Source organism: Alligator sinensis, unplaced genomic scaffold, assembly GCF_000455745.1.
Source record: "Alligator sinensis unplaced genomic scaffold, ASM45574v1 scaffold235_1, whole genome shotgun sequence".
Taxonomy (NCBI): domain Eukaryota; kingdom Metazoa; phylum Chordata; order Crocodylia; family Alligatoridae; genus Alligator; species Alligator sinensis.
This window is the reverse complement of record NW_005842042.1, coordinates 1,386,952-1,405,199: the sequence shown is the minus strand read 5'-3', so window position 1 is coordinate 1,405,199 and position 18,248 is coordinate 1,386,952. Positions and strand designations below refer to the sequence as shown.

Here is an 18,248-nt window from a genome sequence, read left to right as displayed (position 1 = left end):
AGGAATGCTTGAGAGGGCAGACTGAATGAACTCTGAAATTCACACCCTGGCAAACTGGACTGATTCCTAAATCCATAATTACAACATTCCTAAGAGGTATGCATTCTTTCAGAAAGAACAAGTAAAGATTAGTTTCCTGTTTCTTCCCGTTTACATGACTTCTCTGTCAAGAGGAACCTTCTTTTTGCTTCTGAACAATCATCTGTTTATGTGGTTCCCCCTTCTTGGCACCAAAATGGTGACGTAATCTCGCCTAAAAGTATAACAGAGCCAAACTATCAATTACAAATAGCCCAAACGTCTCTGTGAAAGACAGAGGATTTGCACAGTCTTTTCATAATCCAATATCTATCTTGTAGGAACACTCACTGAGGTACTGATCCATTATAAGGCTATTAAATAATCTGGACTGATTATTGGATAACCAAACTATTTTTTTTGCTGAGTGGAAGAGAATGTAGAGGAAATGTGCGTGTTTGTGAAAAACTAAAAATGTCAATGGCACTGTACAGATACAGTCCTTAAATCTGAGTGCCCCTCTTGGATATAGAGATGCAAGTGTGGGGGGAACAAACCTTACACTGCCGCAGGCCCTGCAAAAGGAGCTGTAGCCTCTCCACCCAGCTCTGGAGGGCCACAGTTTGCCTGTTCACGGCCACTTCTGGTCTGGCAGCCAACCATGCTGTGAACTGGCAGCCAACCCGCCATGGCCCGGCACTGGACCACAGCCCAGGGATTGATAATCCCTGCTCTACAGGCAAAAGGAATCAGAACTCATGGCAGAGGTGACATCTTTTATTAGACCAACTAGATATTTGCAAGAAAAATAAATCTTTATTTGCAAACTAGATATTTGCAAAAACATTTTGTTATTCGCTTTTACAATCTTTGCATTCTCCTATGCCTGAGGAAGTGTGTGTGCACCCCAAAACTTGCAAATAAAGAATGTTTTTGCAAATATCTAGTTGGTCTAATAAAAGATCTCATCTTTGACATGAGTTCTAATTTCTCTTGGATATGTGTGCATTCTTTATAATTCACCAGATTGCTGCATTTAAGCCCATAATCAAACAAAGGGGTAGGTTAAGGACCTGCATACTACTGTCATCTTCCAGAAGCAAACAGTCTCAAGAGCCCTGAGAGGCAGGGAGAGCCTTCAGTAGCCCCTGCTATTCCTCTTCATAAAATGCAGTAAACATTCCCTCTTCCATCAGTATGGAAGGGTGAGCAATTTTATGGCCCCTCTCTTGTTCACATCCCCTTCCTCCCTCTGGTGTGTTGGGCATCACTGTGGTTGGTAGACTCCCTTAGTCTTGGCACAGTGCCTATTGGTGTACTGCTGACTGCTGTGTTTTTCTGGGTCAGGTTGAGTTCCACTTTAGAAGTACAGCACAGGCTGACATTTAAAATGTAAACTCATAGGCTTAGAAGATGCAGAGATTGTTAGGATTACTCCACTTCAATACTTTTCATCTTTTTGGGTAGACAGACATGCCCCTTAGACTGGTAGTTCAGTGACTGAGGACTGGTATCATGGAACTAAAACTTTCACTGGATCCTGAAGCTGCTTGTCAAGGCCCTTGGTACTCAACATGCTTTACCTCATCTCACTTCATCCAGAAGGTTATGGGGTGCTATATAGCTCCTATGCGTAGGCTTTTGCTTCTGCTACTTAGCTGTCCACCAGGTACAGGAAGGGTGCACAGGTAAAGCTTAGCAGATTGCTGATGGTCCTGTTAGTTAATCTAATGCTGCCCCCCTCCTTGGACGAGCACCCTCAAGCCAATTACCCTCCTCTCTATTCCACACATAACTGCTTTCTGATATAATTGTGCTTCCAAATGAATGCTTATTAGTGACTTCCTTAGCCTGACGAAGGGTTTTTGAACCCGAAAGCTTGCTTAATAAATATTCTCCAACTATTTGGGTTGGTCTAATAAAAGATATCAAATTCACCCAAGGAACCTTGTCTGCCTATTAGTGACCAAAAATGATATGCGGTGTAATGGCAGCACAGTGATTTATGGTTAGGGATTTTAGGGTCAAAAAGCTGCTCTTGCCTCAGGAAAACAATTGAAACAATTTAAGAAAATTTTATTTGCAGCATGTCCTCTCTATTTCTCTCACTCTCAATTACACATCAGTTCAAGACCTTTGGCCAAAGTTTTCAAAGTGGAGGATTATATATTTTCCAAGGAGTCTTATGGAGGCTGTTTTGAAAATCCAGACATTAGTACCCAAAGTTAGGCTTCTAAATCCATATTCAAGCACTTCAGTAAAAATGGAGGTGATTTTCAAAGGGCTTGAACAACTGAAGCAACCATCACTTCACTGGGATTTCTGGCAGCTTAAAATCTTTGAAAATCAGTTCACTTCTCCTTAACATGCCCAAATGTATAGAACAGGAATCCCTTTGGCAGACAGTTTTGAAAATAACGGAAAGTTCTTTAAAAGGTTCACCTCTTTCTGCTGCATAATCCCCAACCCAAACTGAAGTCATTCACCTGCTTGTTCCCAACCACAACCAATTGCACTGAGAAGGGCTTGTTTGTTGTAAATAAAGCCCACACAATTAGAGGAGTATACCTGGAGGTGGGTGTGCAAGGCCCACATGCCAATTTACAGGGGCACCAGAATGGAGCTTTGGTTGACAATTCTGTGATGATGCAGCAGCAGTTGGGTGTAGGTATCCTCTTGGCGTACTGCCAGCTATGGCACTCAGCAACAACAGTAAGGGTAGTGGCAGATGCAACAGGAAAGTATGAATGCCCACTACACTTGGGAAATACTGGCCCAGGATGCAAACCTTACTACTTATGCTCCTCTGAACCATTTTAATGAGGACTCCCAGCTCTTCAGGTACTATAAAAAGCATTCCCCACCATCTGCAGGTACATTTTGATACTTATGTTTGGTTACACAAATTGCATGCTTTGCCAGACCATTTGGGGGAAGGGTAGGGAGGGTCAAGTGGGATATGAAATATGTCCAATTTTACCTATTGTTTTTCCTCTGCAAGACTGCTGTGTTTGTTAAATGAGAGGGATTGATTTCTTTTAGACCAGCAGCACTAACATCATTAGTATAGATACATATTTTACTGTGGTCTCGATAATTGACATGATTAATAAATTCCTTACCATGGACTCCACATCTAAACCCCCTAGCTTTGCTTTACCAAGGTGAAGCTGGACAGTGTTGAACAGGGTTCATACTGGACAAGGTAAATGTAACTACCTACTACATGAATAGAATTTTATTAAAGATCCTAAGTGTGAGCATGGAGAAATCCAAACTATAGCACGCATCAGAGAGGAATGTCCTATTTATCATTTTAATGGTTGCACTGAAGACCTGAACTAGCCTACTGACAATGCTTTGCAATGGCTATCAAATCTAAAACTGTCACTCTAGCCTTATCCCTCAATGTCACTGTTTATAGGTTGTTCTGTCATTCAGTTGCTATATTCCATTCGAATAAATAAGCACAAGCAAGGAAAGGCAGGAAGCAGAATAAAAAGGGCTGTAGGAGCAGCAAAGGAATGCTGAATGCACAGCCTATGGGAAAGGGGAGAGGCTGCTAACCCTCCACTGGTATAAAAGGAATTACCTCACTCTAAGGTTCATGAAATATGAGACTTTAAACTTCTCCCTGATCCAGGATTGAATATTGCTCATTTTGCAATATTCCTTTTTTCTGTTTTTTTAAAAAATGGCAGCTGTCTGGAAGCAGATCAGAATTTTGGCATGCTAGAGTCTTGAGCTCCTTGTACTGTACACATGGTGCATGAGAGTGACTCAAGTCAATTCAAGTTGCTAACAAAGTCAGAAGCCCTAATGGAGGATACTAAAGTTGAGTGTTTACAAACTGATTCTTTGACCTCTTGCACTTAATAAAGATCCCAAAAGTAGGATTACTGGTCTGGTATCCTGGCCAAACAACTCAAGTAATTGCTTTATGCCTATTTCAATTTTCCTCCAAGTTTCAATTGGATACAGCAAACTTTTTCACTTCCTGCCCTGAAACTACTGTGGGTTGTATTCCCAAGCAGAATGGGCTATTGTATTTTTATTCCTAGGTTAAATACAATTCACTAGAGAGTGAAGTGATGCCTATAGATCCTGGATAGCTAACAGACAGACGTTGGGGCTCTGTGGAAATGGAATATACGCCATAAATATAGGATACTATTGCCTAAGGAATGTTGTTGTTTGAAAGATAATGAATAATAAAGCCTCTGTTATAGTCTGAGACAATTTATGGCTAAGTATGGTCTCAAATTGTGAAAATCATTATATGCATGGCAGGTAAGGAGGGTGCAAAGTCCAGGCATAACTCTGAATATTATCTAAGACTTATCTTGAAAAAGTATTTTATGTTCTCTAGCGATCTCTCTCTCAAAAGTGACATTAGTAACAAGCTTAGAATTTTTGTGGGAATAGAGTCATACATTTGCTGGAGATTACAAGCCTTTGACCCCAGGGCCCTCAGAGAACAAGGCTTATGAGCTCAGAACACTCAATTTTCATGGTCAGAAATTTTAAATAAATAAAAAAAATCTCTCATTGCCACAACTGGGAAAGGAGAGCTGATTAGCTGTGGCTTCTTCCAGTGCTGAACCTGGTTAAACAGCTGGCTCCAGAGTCCAATTTGCTTTACTACAATACCACACCAGGGTAGGTTGCGTGTCTGCAAAGCAGAAGCCTGAATAAATGTACCCTTCTAGGTTTTCAAGCATCATACCATTTAAGGTACTGTCCTTCATATAGACCAACCTTAAGTATACAATTCTGTCAAGAATTAGCTACCCAAGGCTAGAAAGGATGACACCTGTAGGTTCAAACTAGAAGATCAGTGAAATAAATCTAGAATAGTGGCATTTAACCTTCTGGCCCCACAGGCCAGATGAGTGGTGTTGGATCAGCTCATGAGCTGGATCAGTTCAGGGTGGGACCATGAGTCTGATCCAGTATGGGGTCAGCCTGTGGGTGCAACCCAGGCTGCCAACCCAGGCCTGCATGCTAGATCCTGCTATAGAGCAACCTTGCACACTGGCCCAGGCCTATGCACCACCAATCTGGGGTGCGGGGCTCCCCACACATCTAGAAATTTGGCAGTGAGGGAATGGTGGCAGCATCACTTGTTGTGGCTTTGGCTATCACCACCCCGCCACTGCCAAATTTTCAGGCCCATGGGAAGCTCCATGAGGTGGATGACATGGGTCCGTGGGCTGGGCTGGCCTGTAGGCTGGAGGTTGAGTGCCACTGATCTAGAATTTCAAGTTCCTGGTCTTACTGTTGCAGATGTTTAAGTTTTTTTCAGTTTGAGAACCTTGCATATGTGTTTGCCCTTGTAGCAACTTTTCAGCAATCAGTGCAGGATTTATTTCAAAGTTAGAAGGCCTCAGTACTATGAAATCAAAAAGCATGCCAGAGCACTATACTCCATCTCAACATCCTTGCCACATTCCAAATTAGGCAATTATATTCCGCCAGTGCTAAATATACCCATTAGTTTCAACTGCACACAATACTACCTTTTAATTACCATCCTAAATGGACTGTGCTCTGCTATACATTCTACTCTGTTTTTAAAGGGATTTCACTTGTGTGAAAGTGATGTGTTTTTATGCTGAGTTTTTGGTTGTAGCCATGTTGATCTAAGGACATAGGCAGGCAAAGTTCTTAAGTCAAGAACCTTGCCTGCCTATGTCTTTTTATGCATATCTATATAAACATGTGCATGTAATACTCTTGTTCTGGAATAATCCAATATACACTTTAAAACATCACACTGAATGTAGCAGAACCCCCATAGAGCTCACTACCTGCCAAAGGCAAGCTTCCTTGCTGACATGCTCAGAGATGCTTGGAATACTTTTCCTAATGAGGTTCAGCTTTCTGTCTTTATCTGTTTTTGTGCTAGAGTATCTCTAAAGAAGATTTGCAAACTTTTGAGGGTTTATATTGGGGGTTTATTTTTTGCTACAACAAAACCTTTCTGAGTCAAATTTATAAGAACATTTGCCTGCAGGCGAAGGCCAGGCTTCAAAAGTTTTAAACTCCTTGCTGATGTAAAAGAGCACATTTCAGTGGAGATGGCCTGGAATATTATGGGTCACTGAACACAAGAGAAATACTTCAGCAACCTTAACCAGAGGCATCACTAGCATCCTTTCTACAGAAAACCAAGCAAGATCAGGAGTATGCGATATCTAGAATATTTCCTTCAGCCAATCATTACTCTTCTTAGCTTATGAGCAGGGATCCAGGTTTTCTGTTTCCCGAGGAGAAACAGAGAAAAATGCGGATTTCCCACTTTACCCAAGGAAAGTACAGATTTCTAATTTTAACAGAGAAACCCAAGGGTTTTGCACTTTTGCAAAGAGCTCGATGCAGGCTGGCAGAGCTCCAGCTGGCAGGAGGGCGTGGGGGAGCGGGAGGAGGGCAGTCAGGTCAGGGGTGCCATATGCATGTATGTGCACATGGCCACCAAGCAGCCTGGAGAACAGCTCCCCCAGGTAAGTCTGAGGGTTGGGGGGAAGATTAAGGCCCCCATGGGGAGGGAAGGAGTGGGTTGGGCAGGGCAGGGACTGGGGCTGCTGCCCAGCCAGGGGGTGCATGGGGCTTGGGGCCCAGGGCCAGAAAGTACAGCTGCAGGGCCCCAGTGGGGAGCAACACAGGGCCGCAGGTGGTTTGTCCGGGGGTAAAGAGATGCAGCCAGCTCCCTGCCACTGCGCGCACTCCTGGTGGGCAAGGGGGACCCATGCCCCCCAGTTCTGTGCACAGGGTGGGGGCAGGTACAGGCTGTCCGCTGTGGGCTTGGGGTCCCCGCAGCCCAGCGGATGCAACCTGGCACTGCAGAGTAGAGCAGGGCCACGTGGGGAAGCTGCTTGCCACTGTGAGCTCTGCACTGCTCTAGCAAGGTGCTCCCTGTCTGTGTGGCAGCGACATGGGGTTGTGCCTCTTGCTGCTGCCATGAGGGCAGGGGGCACTTCATTAAGAGGAGCTCACAGCAGCAAGCCACTTTCCTGCGTGGTCCCCTCTACTCTGCAGCACCGAGTTGCACCTGCTGGGCTATGAAGGCCCCAGGGGAGGACAGTAAGGCAGGGAGCCTGCACCCGTGCACAGACCCGGGGTGGCATGGGTCCCACCTGCCCCCCCAGGAGTGTACACAGCAGCAGGGAGTCACTCCCCACCACACAAGTCCACAGCAGGCAGGCAGCAGGGAGGAGGAGTTGGGCTCGGCCAGGGCTTGGGTGCTGCTGCAGGGGGTAGGGGGCTGTGGCCCCAGGTCCCTGGCCCCATAGCTCTGACAGCTGGGGGCCCCCTCTGGCAGGACTGGGAAGGAGCAGGGGGGCTGTGGTTGGGGGGTAAGGGGCACCAGCAGGGCCAGGGGGCAGTGTCAGGGGAAGTGAGGGGCACCAGCAGGCCTGGAGGGCATTGTTGGGGGGGAGTCAGAGGCACCGATAGGACCAGGAGGCTGTGGGTTGGGAGGGAGGGGCACCAGCATGGCTAGGGGACTGTGGCTTGGGAGTGAGAGCCCTGGACCTACGTTCTGTGAACTAAGGAGGCTGAGGGAACTCTGATTTTCCATGATAAAAACCCCAAAATCAAACACCAAAATGTGTAGGTATTTAGAATTGATTTTATTATAGTGATTGGGGCACTTCCAAATTGCTTTAAAATTGTACATATATCAAGAAAACACTGGGTTCAACTGATACCTACGTATAGCGGCCTTTCATTTCAATCACAGATTTGAGGGGTTTTTTATCAGAGAATTTGTGATTTTTTTTTATCAGGGAAAACCAGGTTCGTTGCTTATGAGTGATATAGTGAAGTGCAAGCCACTAAGAAGAAAAAGCGTCTCTTATTACACATTACACAGTCCTCTATTGTATGTTGTCTTCACAGATTGTTTTAGAAGTTTATTTCAAATGTGTGCTCACTTTTGCAAGGTTTTTAAAACTGCTGAAAAACATAACTTCAATGTCTTTTCCCTGCTCTGCAAAGTAACTTCCTATATCATATTTCCAAACATCAGGCCCAAAAGAGTCCCAGACATCAACACTCCTACATTTAGCCAACCCTCCTTCCATTGACAGACAGCTCAATATGAACACAGTGAGGAGAAGTGATTGTATTATGGCTCCAGTGTACATGCCTTCTTCCATGCGCACCCAATTAATGTCCTTTTAAAAAAAAGAATAAAACATTAAGGGTGCAAGACGTTCTCAAGATTTATGCCCCAGGGAAGTAACACTGAGGTTTTTCCTTTGATCAGACTCCATTTTGGAATGGGAGGTTCCCAGGGGGCGCAGTAACCCAGGCAGCTGGGCTCTGGTCCAGATTTTTCTCTTGCACATCTGCTTTTTAGTTGTAAAGACATGAACTGGCATCCTTTTCTATCTATTCCCTTGCAACTCACTGAATCAATCGGGCAAGCTAACGAGCAGCAATGCAGTTGGGCACCCATGCCCAAGGACACCGTCTCCATCTTTCTCATTCATCCCCAAGGAAAATATTCAGGGAGAATGTGAAGAAGGCTGTAGCTATCCTTCTCAGTTACCTGACTACTGTAGAGACTGCAAGTATTGCACCTTTGATTTAGGCAGCACAGAAGAGACACAAAGCTCTATAATGCTCTGAGCATCAACTAAATACATCTCTTCAGCACAAAAATAAAGTGTCATGCAGCCATATAAAATGTGTTCCCTGAATAGTTCCATTAGGACACTGATCTCCTAGGTTCTGACTCAGTTGAAATTGTGGCTGTTGCATAGAACTGGTCAAAACTGATGTTTAACCCCTATGGAAACGTTTGCTTTTTCAGTTAAAAAAAAGAAAAAAGAAAAAAAAAAGATGGTGGCTGAAAAATTAAACTTCAGAAATGCCAGAGTAAAGCCTCATGGAAACTGTAGGGGTCAGATACCTCATGCCCACTCTCCTCTAGGGTCAAGCTCCCTGACTGGACTGTATTTCCCATTTTGCCCTGTAGTCTCCCCCCTTGTTTAGTGTATCATGGGAGCTCCACAGCCATAAGTAAAATCTGGCTGTGCAACCCAGTCCATGAGGCAGAATGGGGACATAAAGCACAAGAGCCACAACTCTCAAGAAACACCAGGGCAGCATTTTTACATTGCAAGAGGACCTGAAGAATGCACTGAATTTGAAAGCCTCTCTCACTCTATCCCAAACATGCAATTGGTCCAATAAAAGATGTAATTCACAAAAATCCTTGCCGGTTGCATATTTCCTGGACCGTCATGGCTACAGCAATACTCCAACATTACCATTTCTAAATTGAAATTAGGTGTTATTTTAAGTCATAGTGTTCACCTGTTAGTTTTTCTCAATAAAAAATTGACATAATTTGTGTAAAAACAGAAGATTTTGGCTAAAAAAGTCATTCAGCCAAAACCCAACTGTCCATAGAAAAGGAGGCCAGTGAGAGTTTTAGAGCCCGAAAAGACTATCATGGAATAATCGTCGCAGCAAACTGGCTTTCTGAAACACACACAAGAGATCAGAGCTACACTGACCTTTCCTTTGTTCAGTGCAGTCAAGTTGTTGGCACCATAAAGCAGGAGCAGATCTACATGTGGGATTATTTAGGTTTCCGTTCAACAGTACGGGTACACACTCTAGCCGCTTTAATGTGATGCCAAAGGCAGTAATCACTGATAGCATTAAGAGTTGGAACTGATAACAGACAAGTTTGCGTACTACCCTCATGAAAATCACTGAGTTGTCAAAAGACATAAACTGGCTGCATTCAGAAAGTTCATCTTTTGCATAGACTCTAGTTTGGAAGAAGCATACATTAATTCCTGACTCAGTTCATTATTCAGTTGGGTCTTCTTAATCTTTGTGGTCGTCATCTCAGCTTGACCAGAGTATACTCCCTCTCTCACTGCATGCCACACAGTGTACATCCTCCATACTATGACCAATACATTCTGGAGTGGGCAGTTACACCAAGGTCAGAAAATGGGAGCAAAGGTACAAACCATTTAATAGGTATCACTGAAAAGATGGGGACCACAGAAGAAGCGTTCATGTCACAGCCCCGTCAGATTCCAACAAACCTGCGAATCCTGCTAAACACCTTGTCATTAACAATCTTGGCTGTATATAATGCAAACCTCTAACCCACAACAGGTTGATCTCACTGTAACCATGCTGTGTCACAACCATGGGCCTTTTTCAGGGCAAGCACTGACAGTCTTCTGTGTAAACAGTAGGGGACTCACAGGAGTCAAATGGGACTTTCTCCTTTCCCAGGAGGAGACTGTGGACCTCATGGCAACGTGCAGTGAGATCTTCAGTCAGTGTGTGCAGAGGTGCTCCAATGCCCACACTTATGAGGGCCTGTCAGGCTGCATGCAGGAGGGAGGCCAGGTGTCCGTGCCCCAGCTTCTACTCTGGGTCCCCCACCAACCAGCCTCCCTCACCTGAGCTCAGCCCCGCTTTCTGCCCCAACTCCATATGGCCTCGAAGTAGAAGCTGCCTGCAGTGGGGCCACCACTGTGCATAGGTCTTGCTGACTTGGCCCACTGGCTGCAGGAGGGGTACAGCAGCACCCACCATCACCCCAGGTGAGCCCCCAACCCACTAGGCTCGTCGCAGCACGTGCCCCAGCAAAGGAGTGCTGGGCACCTGTCCCCAGGCTCTGCCTCCCACCCTGGGAGGGTGCACACACCATGTACTATACATCAGTGCTTCTCAAACTATCTGATGTGGCAGACTGGCAATTTTTTTTCCAGGGGGCCAGGGACCGGTGCCTGGTTCAGCCGGTGGCAGCAACTGCACGTAACAGCACTACACAAATGCACGACCAGCTGCTTCTTTCTCTTTCCTCACCTCACACGACGTGACGTCACCTGGAGTATTGGAATGTACGAACTGTGGCATTATGACATATCAATGTTATGCTTCTGAAAATATATTTCTTTCTTTCCTGGCAACTCATTACGGACCGGCGAAAATATTTCTTTCTGTCCTGGCAACTCGCTGCAGACTGGCGACCAGTGGCTCGCTGACCGGCACCGGTCTGTGGACCACCACTTTGAGAAGAACAGCTGTACATAGTCTATGGGGAGGGGGGGAGCGGGGTTTGATACAGGGGAGGGAGGGGGAAGGGCTCTGTGGTTCAGGAGGGAGGGGGAGATAGGCTCTGTTGTGCAGAGGGAGGGGAGGGGTCTGTTTGTGGAAGGGAATAAAGTGTTTTTCTGAGAACTGTCCACAGTGAGCATGGTGCTGGGGGTGCACGGTGGGGCTGGGGTCTGCGGGTGGTCATCCAGGCAGGCTACAGCAGGGAGTGCAGGAACAGGTAGTCAGCCAGCACCTCTTGGACCTGGTGCCCTGGCCCCTGCTGGCGGGTGAGCAGCTTGCCCAGTGCTTCAGAAAAGAGGCCCCATCATTGTCGCCGCAGCTGGTGCTCCCAGTACCAGGTGTCCTCCACCTGCTGTCCTGGCTAGTCAGGCGGGCCCACAGGCCCAAGACCACATGGACAGCACCAGTTGTGGAGTTCAGGTGCATGTTGTCGGCGTCCCTGCTGACAGACCTCAGCCAGGGGGTGGTTGCCACAGCAGGCCAGCACATTGAGCAGGGTGGCCAGCAGGAGCCCAGGGTGCTGGACATCACTCCCAGGGTTTCGGGGTGGAGCAGCCATGGCACAGTGGGCAGAGGCTCCAGCAACAGAACCACAGTGTGCAGGGCTAGAGAGGGTGGGAGCGGACTGCTGCCACAAGCAACAAATCTGCTCCCAAATGTGCACATGTATAGATAGCTGCCCAGGGTGTGTTTACTTCAGAGTGAATTACTCTGGAGTAAACCCACCCAGGAACATTTGCACACATAGATGCGCCCAAGAGATCCTTGTTTCAAAAACAAATGTGCATCCAAAGGTTGTTACAAAAATGATAGTTACCATCCTATTGCTAATCTTTTATAAGGTCTCAATTCAACAAGGTACTTGAGCATGCGTCTAGCTTTAAGCATGTGAACAATCTCTTTGAAGTTAATGCTCTCACACTTAAAATTAGATTCATCAGCATGGCCTTGCTGGATAAGATCACAGAAATGCTGGAGATGGGCCAACTCTAGCAGCTTCCTGCCATCTACCATGTCTTTAGACCTCTTAATCATTAGCTTCAGACCTGGAAATGGTAACAGTTATTCTGACAGATACCCTTCTTAGGGCTACAAACCACAGTTGGGGACTGGACCCGATGATCTCACAAGTTCCCTTTGAGCCCTAAACTTCTGTGAATCTGTGTATTCGTCATACAGACAGTGTTTAATGGTCTGTAAGGAGGAAGGGACACTGATCATTTTCTTTTCTCCTATCTCTGATGAAGAATGTATTAAAAGGCACCCCGTGTGTGTGCATAATATGTACATACTATATGTAGTTGAATCCAAGTTGAGGATGTGTCTCCCCTTCTCCCCCAGTCAGCAGGGGGGAAAAAGCCACATCCTGGATTCAAGTACAGCCCAAGGCAGGCAGCAGCTAATTTCCAGCTTTGGTCCTGGGCTGGGAGCTGAAGCTGAGCCACTGCCTGCCCTGGGCTGGAATAGCTTGTTTGACAGGGGAGGGATAGGGCAGTTGAAGAGAGTGTAGGGGAGACCACGGGGTGGAAGGAGGTGCACCTGCAGATTTCCCCCCCATGCTTTGTCCCCTTGTGCCTGCCCCCTATCCCTTATTCTCCTCCTCCCTTACCTTCTGCTCCAACTTCAGCTCTGGTCCCTCCAGTCCCAATCCAGCCCAGCCAAAAGCTGTTGCCACTTCTCCCTGGCTGGGCTGGGTTGAGACCAGCGCAAGACCACAGTGCTGCTGACTGATCCAGAGGATCAGAGCTGCAGCAAAAGGTAAGTAGGGTGGGGGCAGAGAGTGTGAAGAGGGCAGGCATGGGGGAAGCTGGGGTGGGGGAGAGGGCATAGGCATGGAGGGCAAGGGGCAGGAAGCAGTCACAGAAATGGAATGGCAGGCAGCAGGGGGGCATGTGGCAGGGGGCACATGCTGGGGGGCAGGCACAAGGGACAGGGGTTCCTTCCCCCTCACCATTGCTTTCCTTGCCACAGCAGTGGGGGGGAATTAAGACACCCCCCAAATAATTAGATTCTATGTATGGAAAAAATATCACAAATATATCCTTTTCTTTGTACAGAATCTAATCACTAGGGGGAGTTACCTTAAATTTGAACTCATCTTGGATTTGGGTGAATATGGTGTATACATGATATATGGAACCACTCCATATAATGGTACATTAAAACTAAAGGAATCACCATCATCAACTGCATCTGCAAGTGCGTATACATATAGATATTAATATTGATATAGATAAACCTAGTTGAATATATTCAGGATAAATGAAATATCTTTGGTCTATGTTTAGTGGTGGCCTTTGCTAGTTGTATTAGATAACTAAATACAATTTTGCAATTAAATAACTTCAGTATTGATGTTTCTTGTAATGTGGATATGGAAGTACAAGAGACTAATCTTGTGGAAATTTAATCTAATTACAGTAGGTACAACTATGAAGTTTTTAAAAGCTAATTTTGTAATTATAGGTACACGCACAGTTTCCACAAGCTTAGGCAGTTATGACAGATCTAGAAAACTGAGTAATTATAAATATCTCACTAAAGCTTATTGAAAATTCTGTCACTACCACAGTCAGTTATTTTTAATGATTAGAAAAACTGGCCCTGAAAAAGTGGATGAGAAAATTTTACACTTACCTGAACATGATCTGTCCAGTTCTCCTGAGTCATGCTTTTCTGAAAAGACAAAAATAAATCTAGGAGATTTGTTTCACACCAAGCTGAAATTTAACACACAAACCTAAAACTTGGCATCATCTGTGATTTAGGAATGCAATCTGGTATGCACTGAAAATCACTGGGTCTCAAATATCACCATGCAGAGTGCATTAGAGAAAAGCATAGCTTAGATTAATTAATTCAGACAAATGTTGAACTATAGCACACAAGACAAAACCTTAACCTACATTTGCAGTATGAATGCTACACAAAATCTTATCCAGAGGACACTAAAGCTCCCCAGAGATTTTATGAAATAAAGAAAATCCAGCAAGACTCAGATTAGAGTGGGTACAAAGCTACAAGCTTTTGTGAAGTCAAATAGTGTAAAACTAGAGGAGGCACTCTGCTTCACAGCATTCCTTCTTTTCATATTGTGCTTAGCACTCACAGTATATAAGAATCACACAAGATGACTTCATGCCTCTTCAGGCAATTGAATAATGCAAAAAAATTGATATCAGTACTATAGAATCATAGAAAATTAGGGTTGGAAGGGATCTCAGGAGGTCCAACCCCCTGCTCAAAGCAGGACCATCCCCAACTAGATCATCCTAGCCAGGCTGTATCTAGGTGGATATTAAAAACCTCTTAAAAACCTACTGTGGAGAGACAGCTTTGAAAAACATGGCTTATAAAGGGGAAGTTGTGTTTAAAGTAATGGGGAAAATTAAAAATACTGAAAGGGTCAGTATTTTAAAGTATTCAGTCAACTACCTGACTGAATAGGTAGTTAACCTTGTTGTAGTATCTATACTGGCTGAAGCAAATGGCAGATCAGCTTGGCTTTCTACAGAACCCACACCTATGAATGGAAGAATGCCTCCTGCAGGGCACCTCCAACTATCAATGAAGTTTGTACGAGCTGAGGGCATGCAACACTGTACGAGGATGCCAGTCCCATATAAGGCCCTTTAAGTTCCTATAATTAGCATAACTGCATAATAAAACATACAACCAATGATCAGTTTATAACAACTCCATCTCAGTGCTCACAGCAGCAATTTTTGAGCAGAAACAATCCCTTTCAGTATTACTATATGTTTGTCTATCCATATATTTCTAGCACTGCTACTACATTGTTCAAATGCAAAATAAATAAGCAAACATGCACCAGCCATAAAGCATACCTCAACAAACCTCTTGTAGAAGAGATATTTCAGGGATCCTAGGTGTTGCTGATTGATGACATTAGGACAAAGAGCTGAAACAGGGAGAAAAGGCCTTAAAGTCCACACTACATCTGCATGTCCTCCTAGACAATGAGTAATTTTTCCAACTATTCAGTTGGTCTAATAAAAAATATCACATTTACCCAAATAACCTTGTCTGCTTATTACCTAGACAGTACTTTTCCCCTCCTCTTATATGAAAATCAACGTCAAGCTCATGATGTACCCTAGGAAAGATGCCGGCCATGCTTGGAACTTTAGGACCAGGAACGTTCTGAGCTTACTTATGCTGTAAAATTGCTATTTGCATTTTAAAACTTAAGTATCAAGATTAAACCATAGCTCCAGGGATCCAAGGCTATATTGCTCCTGAATGAGTACATCCTCATGGTGTTTGCCTTATCTTTCTTGAATATCTGCATGCAGACAAAACCTTAAATTACTAAGGGCCCAAGTAACTTCGGAAAATGGGATATAGGCTCCTAAGCCACATAAGCGATTTTGAATATTTTACACAGAATTTAAACTCAGAGCAACAGTTTGGCCATAGTTTAGTCACTGAAATATTTAATTGTTAAAGGATACTCTATTAGGCAAGGGTGACAATGTTTTTGCTGAGTTAGCAGAAGAGGACAGACAACCATCAGATGGTAGACAAAGCAATAATGAGGAATGACAGAAGAAACCAAAAAATTGCATGTACATTGGGCAATTATGTGAAAGCACAGAATGGCAGTGTCACAAAAGTGGATTATTAATGTGCTGGACAAAATGAAAGAATACTCATTGTTACTGGAATTTATAGGAAGCATCATAGAAAAGTACATGCAGTAGCAGGGAAAATGAAGGTAAAATGTTTTAAAATGTAAAACAAGGCAACAAACAGTATGCTGTGAGATCTTCTAGGGTCATGTTTGCTCTTAGTCATATTGCTGCTGATATCTCTATTTCAGTTGCCTGCCATGCTGAGATACACTAGCAAATGCTATTTCATTATTACAGCAGGGAGTCCTATTTCATGTCCGTTTTATGTGGACCACCTGAAACTACCGTGCATGATTGGAATGGTTCCTTTACACTCTTCTTACAACTTTCAGGGGGAGAGGTTTATGGAGGGTGTAAAAGAACCAGTTCCTTATCTTTCCCCTACCTCCGAGAGTGAATTTTGCATATCAGAAAAAAGCAAATGACTGGGCTGGAGGCCTTTCTCCATGAACTGCAAAAATCTCTTCACCGGCCCTGTTTGGGGTTGCAAACAGCGCCCCAAACTTGGGCTTCTCACACATTTGTGAAGATGAAACTCTACTTAGTTAACATCTAGAAACTTAATCATAACCTATGAAAAGACTGAAGGCAGGCAAGAACTGCACCTTACAGACTAACTAAATCAGAGATACATAAACTTTTGTAAGCAACAGCTTATTTTATCAGACACTAATGAACAGGCTGTCTTTGACCTGAGCTTCAGAAAGGATGCAGGTTTGCAAAGAAAAGAGGGGAAAGTGGCAAGGATACCGGATGTCCAGAACCATTTCTCCTTCCCTAGCCTCAAGAAACTGAGTGGTATTTGGACTACACCATCTTTTATAGTCTCATGAGGGCAGTTTGAGGGCAAAAGCCAGCGGGTCACTGTTGGGTAGAAGTTAACGAACTTGTGTCAAGAGACTCACATCCCTTCAATGAATATGAGTTCATTGTGGCTATGCTCATAGATAATGCTGTATGTAAGGCACTGCAACTTGACAGTAGGGTTGAAAAGTACTGCAAGAAAACTACTAGGAAAGCACTGGGAAGATTTCCAACCTGAGAAGAGGAAAGGAAAAGGGTATCCTTTAACACTGCCTTGATGTACTTGAATGCTATTTGTGGACCCCCAAATTAAAATCACTTTGTCTCTCTCGTCCTTATGAAGATTTGACATTTTCTGCACAGTGCAAACTTATACTCATTGATCTCTCTCCAACATAACATCTTTTAAAGATCCTTAATCCTAAAACCCTGTGGGATACTACCGAAGTTTCCTGGGGGCTGTCACCCCTGAGATGCGCTGAACTCACACATTCCACGGTCGGAAGCTAGTAGTGAGTTACCTGAGCAAGCGCACAGATTTCTAAGCAGCTCGCTTCTGCCCTCTACTGTTTGAATACCTGAGAAATAATCATACAAAAAACTAGAACTCTTGGTTCCAAAATGATACCTTTTATTAGACCAACTGGAAAATGGCAAGAAAACTGTCCTTTTCTGGAAGCTTTCCTCCTAGACAAAGAGTAATTTTTCCAACTATTCGTTTGGTCTAATAAAAAATATCACATTTACCCAAATAACCTTGTCTAATTATTACCTATGCAGCACTTTTTCCCTCCTCTTATATGAAAATAATGAGAAATAATAATTTTTTACATTGCACAGTCAGCTCTGAGTTTAAAGGTTGGTAAAAAATGTAATATAGGAATACAGGAAAGTGGGTGGCAAAACATGAGAAAAAAAGCTCTATTATTTCAACTGAAGCACTATTTGACAAGTTAAGGTAAAGGATCATATTTACAGCATTCAATAGAGAAGTATTTTAGTTAATTTATCATGCAGCTCTGAGGCAGCATCTATACAGCTCTTTCAGCTGGCAGTACAAGCAATTTCCATCACTTCAGCTCTTTAGCTGTAATGGACATGGACATTCATTTTCATTGACCCTAGTGAGGGACTCTTTATGTCATAATGTGCCACTCAGAGCCAACTTATAAAATGAACTTTACTTTTTGAGTGCATCTAAGCTTTCACCTAGTTGTTGGGTGTGGGGTTTTTTGCGTCCAAATTATGTCTTTTGTCACTGAACTCCTCCTGATACCTGGTTAATTTGGGGAGAGATAGTGGGATGTAGCTTTATAACTACATCAACCATATACCCTCCTCCTCCACCCCCACACACCCCATTGCATAGACATGTTCCCTGTACATTCTGTTAATTCAGTCTCTAAGGTAAGACATATTTATCCCATAATAATAAAGAGACTCCTCATACCAAAACACACTGACCCACCACTTAATGTGGGATGATGAATTTATGAAAATGAATAGCTTCCCCATATTATTTCACAACCAGATGCCACTTCTGCCCATCTTCTTCCTCCAACTCCAATAAAACTAATTAAATTGAATTTGTATTCACTTAACTGGGGCATTATAGGAACTCAGCACAAAATCACCAGTTCTTCGTGCTCTGTAATGTGGTCAAGCAGCAAA

At 44.0% G+C, this 18,248-nt stretch overlaps 1 protein-coding gene across 1 annotated transcript in view; it reads right to left on the bottom strand.

The window, feature by feature from the left end:
- EXD3 (exonuclease 3'-5' domain containing 3) overlaps nt 1-18,248 on the bottom strand; it is a 459,528-nt gene that overhangs the window by 277,703 nt on the left and 163,577 nt on the right. Inside the window, exons 11-12 of the mRNA XM_025203011.1 lie at nt 14,967-15,040; nt 13,756-13,794 (exon numbers count right to left, since the gene is read on the bottom strand). Coding sequence (XP_025058796.1) covers nt 13,756-13,794; nt 14,967-15,040 — 113 coding nt within the window. The remainder of the gene's footprint in view (nt 1-13,755; nt 13,795-14,966; nt 15,041-18,248) is intronic.